Below are 10032 nucleotides of genomic sequence, written 5' to 3' on the forward strand. Positions count from 1 at the left end.
CTTTGAAATTATAATGACGCCAGATTGAATTTAGGAGATAAAAATAATTTGATAGGCAACTTTGCAAGCAGAAGTTTGGGAAGTTGATCAAATTAGTGTAATTACGATTTATCTGAAGGGAATTTTAAATCAGAGATTTAGGTAATTAAGGGCTTAGGTCTGAGGAGAGTTCCTGCAATGCCAGTGTGTTTCAAAGCCCAGAGTGCATGGGGACTCTAGTACCAGTTGCCTTCGAGTGGACTCTGACTCACGGCAATCCCGTGTGTGTCAGAGTAGACCTGTGCTCCACAGGGCTTTCAGTGGCTGTTTGTGCAGAAGTAGATTGCCAGGCCTTTCTTGCAACATGCCTCTGGGTGGACTCAAACCTTCAGTTTCAGTTAGCAGCCAAGTGTGTTAAACATTTGCACCACTCAGTGCCTCCAGACACTATTAGGGAACATTATAGTCCAACCTCAGGTGTATGACTGAGTCAGGACTCAGTGCTCTGGAGTTGTGAATTCCAACTGTTAGAACATGGTGCACTTAAAAATAAACTGGAGTCAGTTGAGACATTTTTGAGCAGGATAATTTTGTTGGTCAGCACCTCTTTGGGACTTTGTAGATACCTCACTTAGTAATCCTTTCTTGAGAGTTTCATCTCCATTCCAGTGACCTTTCTTTTCACTCTGTTTCAGCTCCTCACACTATACTCTGCATCTTTTCTTCACCTCAGACTGCTCCAATTCTGAAATCCTTTATTATATGCTTTAATTATTTTGCATTCAATTTTGGATTCTTTTGAAATTTATATTGGTATAAAGGAAAAGGTCTGGGTACAGTTTTATCTGTTTCCAGCTGGCTAGCCAGCTATTAAACTCATTTGTTAAATAATTTGCCTTTCTTGTTGATTTGACGTCCTTCCTTTTTTAACTATTAGATTCCTTTATCTGCTCAGATGTGCTCCCAGACTCTGTTTTATTGGTCTGTCTATTCCTGAACCATCACTAAGCTGCTCCAGTTAACAGAAGCTTCTAATTATTTGTTAATATTTATAGGGTGTGTCTTCTCTGCCCTGCTTTTTTGTTTTTTAAAAAGACTGCTCCTGTGTATTCTCTGTTGATTCTTCCAGATAATTTTTAAGTCAAAACATTTTAAAATTAAACACCACATTTGACCCCAGCTCTCCTTCCAGATCGTTTCTTTTTTATTCCCAGTGCACTTTGACAAGATTGAGACTCTAGTCCTTAGGTTCCTATATGTCCATCTTACTGGTTCCCTGTCCTTACTTCCTTCCTCAAGGAGCCTTGCAGTCTTTCTTGCCATTACTCTTGTCCCTTGTCCTCCAGTACACACTCTAGACCAAGGCAGCCTTTGTTCAGTTCACTGTCTTCCCCTTCATCCCTTCAAACCTGCCTATTGAGCACTGCTGAGGAATTGCAGAAATTGGTGCCACTAGAAATTCACTACTAGTCCTCTTTTACTGGCTCATACGTTTTCTACGTTTCTCTTGTCAAGTCAGCTCTCCACAGCAGTTATTTCAAATCATCTGCATTCTTCTTAACCGCCCCCTCCCCCCCTCCACCACTTTACCACCTTTACCTTCACTCTTAGTCAATGATTGCACCTTCACGCAGAAAGTGGAGCCAAACAACAGAATTCTAGTTGTTAGAGAATTCTGTGTCGAGCCTTAGCAGAGTGCTGAGCACCACCAGTGGGTTATAGAATTACATTTTATTTTTTTAAAGAAATCTCTAATAGAAGAATGATTTTCATTCTGAGTGTGAGGATGGGTTAGGAATGGATTAGGGGGTTCCTTTAAAGAAATTAAATTTAAAGTCAGCTTCTTTGCTGTGTTTGGCAATTAATTAATTAGCATTTTTAATGTTAATCAATTTACTCAATATATTGCGGATTTGATGAGCATTTTGTTTTTGAAGAGTAAAATGGAGCAAAGTATCTATGTAACACCTGTATATAAAACTGAAGACAGTATTCAGGTTTTATTTTTTCCTTCTTCTGTCTTTTGCATATTGCAATTAAAGAAGCAAGGGCTCAAGTGAAAGCCCCATACCGTTTAAGCATGTACATCTGTATCTGATTTGGAGTCAGATAGCCTGGTAGGAGTCTTCAGCAAGTAGGGAGAATCACTAGGTTAAAAAAAAAATGATAATTTCTTAGATTACAGAATGTATCATTGAATCAAGGTCCAATTTTGTATTGATAGTAGAGTAAGGATAATTTGGATAAATTCACTCTAGAGATGATCTGAAATTCTTACTTTATCCATCAGTTTCAACAGGGTCTGCTACTTTATTCCTATATCAAGATCACAACATCACAAAATTACCTAAGTTGAGTCATTAAACATACTTGGAGGTGCTCATGTCCAAGACACAAGTGGCAGATGCCCGATTTGGAATAGTAGAGTGTCCTTTCCTAACTCATTTCCACTCTTATGTACAAACTGGCTTTCTTACATTTCCACATAGGTGTCCTAGCCTGTTTCTCACTTACAAGGTGGCCTAAGTTGAACTCTCAACCATGCCACCCCTCTCAGGTACACTGGCCCCAGGCTTTAGCCAGGTTTCTAGACATGGTTGGATTTCTTGGCGACAGAGAAACCAGGCCAGCTTACTGGAGAGGGAAGGATCTGAGCTTGATGCAGAGATTTAGAGTGTTCAGGGAAGACAAAGTAATGAAATTTTTATCTGAGTAATTCAAATTACCTTCTGGCCATTCTATTTTATATGTATTTCCTGGGTATATATATTCCCCCTTTAAAATAAAGTCTTCAAAAAATAACTAATAAAACTGCCTTTTGGGAATAGTCTCTGTTTATTGCTTATTCAGTCATAATTACTGTTGTAGACAGTAGGGATGTGGAGATTAATTTGTTTTTTTTTTTATTATGGCAGATTTTGTTCATGTAAAAAAAAATCAATAATAAACACCTCCAGACTCATCACCCAGCTTCAGCAATGATCAATTCATAGCCAATCTTTCAAACTAATCTAATCTGTTTATGCCTCTCCCCCTTATTTTGAAGCAAGTCCTAGTCATCATTTCATCCATAAATATTTCAGGATGTGTCTCAAAAATAACAACATCACAATATCATTGTTATACCTACCACAGTGAAATATATTTCCTTAATATTATATATCAAGCCAGTGTTCAAATTTTCCCAGTTGCCTCCAAAACATTTTTTTTAGTTTGTTCCAATCAGAATCCAAATACAGTTCATACACACCAACTGACTGATAACACTTCAGTTTATTTTAATCTGTATCCAAAATGCATTTTTGAATTAATTCTTTAAAGATAGAAAGCACAGTTAGCTTCTGAGTCATTCACATGGATAATAGTCTCAATCAGTCATGAGAATTGGAATGTTCCCCCAGGGCCTAATCCCTCTTCATCTAAAGGAGGAGATTGAGGGGCCTGGATGGAATGTGACATGTCATCGTCCAGGTTTGGGTTTACTCATCTTGAGGCTTTTTTTTTTTTTTTTTTGATAGCAAGCATACCCTGGAGCAGTTGAGCCCATGAAACGTACTCCGAGTCAGAAAGAGTTTATTCAGGAGATGTATACATCAGCAACACAGGCTGTCTCTATGGAGTCCCAAAGAGCAGTTTTACATTAGAGCTTATATAGAATTTTACAAGGGTTACAAAAAGTGTCTTTGTAGTCCACAGATGGCCTGGCTGGAGGAGTTACTCATTGCAAGATAGTGACAGAAGACTCTTAATCAGACTAAAGAAATACAGGCCTGACATCTCTTTATCAGGCTGAAGACATACATTTCAGACACCTGGGCTCTGATTTTCCTGTGGGGGAGTTGTAAGTCACAGGTGGTCACAGAACAAAAGAAAGTTATTTGCATCAGACCAAACAGAGAACAAAGTCATTAACATTGGGTCAAAAGCAAAGTAACAAGTATGCAAGGAGGTGGCAGGCAGAAGAAGGAGAAAAATTTACAGGTTCGTCATGGCGTTAGTTATCGTCAAGCTCTTCGTCACCCGTTTTGAAAAAGGAGAAAACATGCTGGGGAGTATTAGGGTCACAGGCAAAAAGTCTCTGCTTATGCTCAGTTTGATTTGTAACCAAAAACCTCACTTCTGTATAGTCTAATGAATGCTAGTGTAAATTGGCTTTGTTTCCTGAGCGTCTGAGCATTTGGCGAAATAAGTAGTGGTTAAGCTCATTCCTGGTAACTGTATCATTCTACCAAGATATATTGGGAAACCCTTCACATTCTCTTAGTTGTTTGATGCCAGGAGAACAGCTGAGAACAGTAGGAGGTGGTGGTCTGAGAGAAGGCGGCACAGGTAGACTTGAGTGAAAGCCAATGCATTTTTTAAGCAGATATGTTTTTTAAGCCTGGTGTATTTTCCTATTACCTAAATTTGGTAAATTTAGACTAATGGGACAACCTCTATTGTATTCTTTAATAATGTCACTGTCTATTCATTTTAATGTTTATTGAGGACTATCTCGTTTCTCTTAGGAAAATGACTACATTAACTCTTACTTTGAAGATGGAGATGATTTTGGTGCAGACAGCGACGACAACATGGATGAAGCAACGTATTAGCCATGATGTTTCTCAAAAAGTTTTTATGATACAGTTTCTGAATATCTGGACAGGCTTGTTTGCTTTTATTTCTGATAAGGAATGAGTAAGTATTCTATTTTTGTTCCTGTTGTGTTGGACAGTTGTTACCAAAACTTTTAGAACCACTGTGTTTACATAGTAGTTAGCTTACAAATTAATCTTTGACGCTCTGACATTCCCTGTAAACACCTCTGTCATCCTTTAATGTATTCTAGTGGATTTTTTAAAGAATTATTTGGATTCGTTTGTGCCTAAAGAGCCTTTGCATCTCTAAATCTATGCATTCATACTTGAACAAATTATTCTTGTTTAATTTCTGATCTTTTGTAAAACTATTACTAGTCATCATAATGGATTTCTGTAGTCTAAAATTTAATGCTGCACATGGAGCACTTTAAAAAAACAGAAACTTGAAAATAACTTTTTTTTTTTTTTACATGGTATGTTCTGTACTGCTACATTATGCCTATATAAACCTACCTGAGCTCTTACACGTACAAAGTTTGGAGATTGGAAGTTTTATGATTGAAAGCAAATTTACCAGGAAAATGGCCAATCTGAGCTATGTAAATGTCACAGCTCACATCTCAGCCAGGTGAAGATGACATTCACCAGGGGCAATAGTATAACTACTTGAATGTAGGGCTAACTTCATTCATACAATATAAGAATTAATCATTCTACTGTAATAAGCTTGACATCTTTGAATAGTTGGATTTAATGAAAAAATCAAACTGAGACATTTAACTTTGTAATATACAAAAGTGTGAAGTAAGTTTTAGTCATATAAATCTCGCTACAGAATGCATATGTGTGATATCTGTGAGGTGTGGTGGCCTCTGTTATGTTTCACAGGACTCATAAACTATACAGTTGATTTATGTAATAATGCAGGATGAAACTCAGGTAATTTTAAAATTAAGATTAGGTTTTTTTTTGTTTTGTTTTTTACTTAAAAGCTAGCCCCCCTCCACTGTCTTTGTATATTTTGGGGGAAAATACTTAAAAATCTCAGCCTCCAAAGACTGTGACAAATGCCAAAGATATTCGTGGAAATTCATATTATATATTATAAAAAGGATTTGTTAATATCACTCACCAAACGAAATAATTTATTTTTCCCTTTGGAAAATACCACCCACGACCTGCTAATGTGAGAATCAGAGACCCAGGTTCTACTTCTACCTGTACTGTTAGACTCAATCTTGAAACTGAGCGTGGTTTTCTGTGACTTAGTTTCTTCATTTGTAAAAATTTCCTATAAAAATTGTTTAAACACCAACCAAAATTTTCCACATGTATTCATTTTCTTACCTTATAGAAATCATCACTTAATTTAAATTTGGTTAAAAAAAAACTGTAGCTTGGAAAATGACAGAAAACACAGCTTTAAGAAATGTGTTTTCCTCACAAAATATAATTTGATTTTCCCATCTTATATTATGGTGGGAAAAATTGAAGAAAATTTAAATTGTCTTGTGCCATTTTGTAATATGACTTTCTCAGGAAAAAGATCACTTCTAGTGGCAAATACTTCGTCAGATTGTGAGGACCGTTATTAGGTTAGTGGTGTGTTGTTTATTATGTGAATAACTTCTTGTTTAAAGGAGCTTATCAAATATTGAAAAGATTCTAAATGGAAAATATTGATATAATAAGTGTATTTTAAAGCAGCAATCTACTCAGAGTAGAAACCTCACAAAGTTTTCAGTAGTAATGGCCAAATGAAGCCATTTAGGATCACTAATTAACATAGGGGAAACCCTGGTAGCATAGTGGTTAAGAGCTATGGCTGCTAACCTAAAAGGTCAGCAGTGCAAATCCACCAGGCGCTCCTTGGAAACCGTATGGGGCAGTTCTACCCTGTCCTATAGGGTCGCTATGAGTCAAAATCGACTTGACGGCAACGGGTAATTAACATAGGTGTTTTATTCTCTCACGTCTTCAGTGTTGTTCTTAGATGCTGTCCAGTCAGTTCAGACTCATAGTGACCCATTGTACAACAGAATGAAACACTGCCTGGTCCCCTGCCATCTTCATAATTGTTGCTGTGCTCGAGCCCATTATTGCAGCCACTGTGTCAGTACACCTCATTGAGAGTCTTCCTCTTTTTCACTGACCCTTTGCTTTACCAAGGGTGATGTCCTTCTCCATGGACTGGTCCAGCCTCATAACATGCCCAAAGTACATGAGATGAAGTCTTGGCATCTCTTCTAAGGAGCATTCTGGCTGTACTTTTTTCAAGACAAATTTATTTGTTCTTCTGGCAGTCCATGGTATGGTCAGTATTTTTTGCCAACACCATAATTCAAATGCATCAATTCTTCTTTGGTCTTCCTTATTCATTCAGTATTCATTCTTCATTTAGCCAAATAACATTTAATTCATAGAAATCTTATCTCTGCAATTCTATTTACTTGCTTTATTATAAACCTGCAGAGAACTGTTTGAACCAGACGAATTCACTGAAGGTAAAGGTATTTCTTTCCCTAGCTTTCAGTTTGTCCCCACCATTTTAGTCCTGCAGATAATAAGGCAGAGCTTTGAGCAAGGATTTACTCATGGAGGACCCCAGCCATTTCTCTTATGGGCATTGTCTTCCCCTATTTGGAAGATCATTTTACAATTTTAAAGTAAGTTAATTTTGAGACAAATGGGCAGGAAGTATTTGCAGGTGATTTTACCAGCATGAGTCCTGTTTTTCTGGCTTAAAATCTCAGATTATTAAATTATTCCAGTGAGAAACTGTTTTTATTCTTCTGGAATCCATATTTCTGGGCCCATGGAATTGGGGTGACCCACCTGGGCCATTTGCCCTTAGGTGTCCTCTTGAACCTTGAGCCTTTAAGGAACTGGCTTTCCTGGAGTCACCTTCAAGTCAAATAATAGCCTAGTAAGCAGTTCAGAGGAGACTATTTTGCCTTAGATTTTGGGCTCTTTTGGAGAATTGTCTGTGTGCAGGCAGTTTTGAGAAGCTGACTGGAAGCTGTGCTTTAGGATATATGGCATGTCCTTAATGACTTTTTTTACAACTGACTTACCCTGAAGCTCTGCATATGCTCTAAGAAACCAACAATCACCCTCAGGAGACTATCCTGCCTGGACCCTCTATATATAACCTGCTTTCACTATCTCCTCTTCAGAGCACCTTCCAGATACTTTTGGCTGCCCAATTTGCATTTTATCTACTCACAATTAATCTGCTGTTACACTGATTTCTGGTATTTTGCTGCACATTTAGGTTTATAACAATAGGAAGATAAACTTTAAAACATTGCTTGTTGGTAAAGTGTTTTTAAAATTGCTATATAAAAAGCAAAATTGTTTCATTGCTATAATGCTATTCTTCTGTATTTGTTTACAATTATTAACAAAATTAAATTGTGCTTTGTTTTATATTAAGATGTCTTGTTTTGAACCTACTTAAATATATGCGTTTACTTGGTAGAAATAATTAGTTAATAGATTTAACCTAGTTAAAAAACCAAAACCAAAACTAAACCCATTGCCATCGAGTCGATTCTGACTCATAGCAACCCTATAGGACAGAATAGAACTGCCCCATAGGGTTTTCAAGGAGCAGCTAAAAAAACCCTCGGAGCAGCTAGTGGATTCAAACTTCTGACCTTTTTGGTTAGCAGCTGAACACTTAATCACTGCGCCACTAGGGCTCCTTGCCAAGTAAAATAACTATGAATTTGAGCAGGGATGTCCCCAGTATCAAATATTCTTGAACAAACACCACCACCACCACCAAAAGAAAATGCTAAGTATGTGGTTAGGGAAAAAGTTGTGATAGCAAACCAAGACATTTAGCAGACAGTCTATTAGTGTAGGGAACAACTGGTGGTGCAATAGTTCAAGTGCTCAACTGTTAACCGAAAGGTTGGCAGTTTGAACCCACCCGCCGCTCAGTGGGAAAAAGATGTAGCAGTGTTCTTAAAGATTACAGCCTCGTAAACCCTACGGGGCAGTTCTACTCTGTCCTTAGAGGGTTGCTGTGAGTTGGAATTGACTCGACAGCATCAAGTTTGTTTTTATTAGTGTAATCATTGGTGTCATGGACTTATACTGGATTCCCAGAAGAAAACAAACCAAACCCATTGCCCTTGATTCTGGCTCATAGCGACCCTACAGGACAGAGTAGGACTGCCCAAGCCATTTCCAAGGCTGTAATCTTTATGGAAGCAAATTGCCATGTGTTTATTCTGTGGAGCAGCTGGTGGGTTCAAACTGCCAGCCTTTCTGTCAGCAGCCAAGTGGTTAACCACCACCCCACCAGAATACCAGACAATGCTAATTCAGAGGATCTTGTTAAGTATCTTTCCTTCCCTCAGCAGCTTCAAATGTACAGTGTAAATGGCTTTACCTTTATGTAGTTTAAGGCTCTGGAGTTTGCAAAAATTTCCAAAATGTTTTTAAGAATGGGGGGAAAAAAGAAATCATAGCACAAAGTCCTTCATTGGAAAACTAAAAACTCCAAAGAACTTTCTCAATTCTTTTGTTGCTGGTAATTTCTAAAAATCAACGTTCTGGAAGTTGTAGCTGTTTTTTGTTTTCATGATAATAAAGTTTACATATAAATAGGGCATACTGTTACATACTTAGTGACCCAAGACTTATTATGAAGTCATGGACCATGCCTCACCAGGTCTTCCTCCCTAAGGAGGATCCCCAAGGAACATTTGTCTAAAATTTTACTTCATTTTATTCATATCCTATAAATAATCCAGTGGATTTGTTTAAGTATAACAAATGGGAAATCGGAATTGCTAGACCTGTAGCAATTTGATCTATCTTACATCATACCTCTAGGTCAAACAGATTGACAGTGTAGTTTGCTGTATTCAATTAAATTCACCGGCTACCATTTTAGATTGAAAAATAAAATAGAAATTTTATTACATTTTGCAGATTTTTTAAAATAGGAAAACAGGGCAAACAGTTTTAAAAACCACTTTTTACAGATGTACATGCTAACAATGTTCTACAGTTACATTTGCATTTGTATAAAATACAGAAGATTTATAGTACTTGCATACATAAAAAGAATTAAATAAAGGCTTCAGATATTTCTATGATCTAACAGTGCAATATGCAGATACTTGGAAGAAAAATACTGTTTCCTGAGCAACATTGTTGTAATTTAAAAGTGATTTCCATCATAATGCACCATTTAAATACACACTTTTAAAAATTCCATCTTTACCCTGTCACACTTTGATTGGATCCTTGCTTCCTATTTATGAAAGACTCTAACCGTATCCTTTGTATTTCCTATTAGATCATTTCCAAAATAACCAAAAAACCAAATCCGGTGGTGTCGCATCAATTCCAACTCACAGGAACCCTACAGGACAGAGTAGAACTGCCCCCGTAGGGTTTCCAAAGAGCAGCTGGTGGATTCAAACTGCCAACGTTTTGGTTAGCAGCCTCT

The 10032-nt window shown here is 37.3% G+C and overlaps 1 protein-coding gene across 3 annotated transcripts in view; it reads left to right on the forward strand.

Moving 5' to 3' along the window:
- The window catches only part of POLR3G (RNA polymerase III subunit G), a 50672-nt gene extending 41395 nt beyond the window's left edge, over window positions 1–9277 (forward strand). For all 3 annotated transcript variants that reach the window (XM_003404979.4, XM_023547621.2, XM_010589424.3), the window contains one exon: window positions 4488–9277. In XM_003404979.4, coding sequence (XP_003405027.1) covers window positions 4488–4574 — 87 coding nt within the window. In that variant the 3' untranslated portion in view covers window positions 4575–9277. The remainder of the gene's footprint in view (window positions 1–4487) is intronic.
- Window positions 9278–10032: the final 755 nt, after the last annotated feature.

The sequence above is a fragment of the Loxodonta africana genome, chromosome 2, assembly GCF_030014295.1.
Source record: "Loxodonta africana isolate mLoxAfr1 chromosome 2, mLoxAfr1.hap2, whole genome shotgun sequence".
NCBI classification, from domain to species: Eukaryota; Metazoa; Chordata; class Mammalia; order Proboscidea; family Elephantidae; genus Loxodonta; species Loxodonta africana.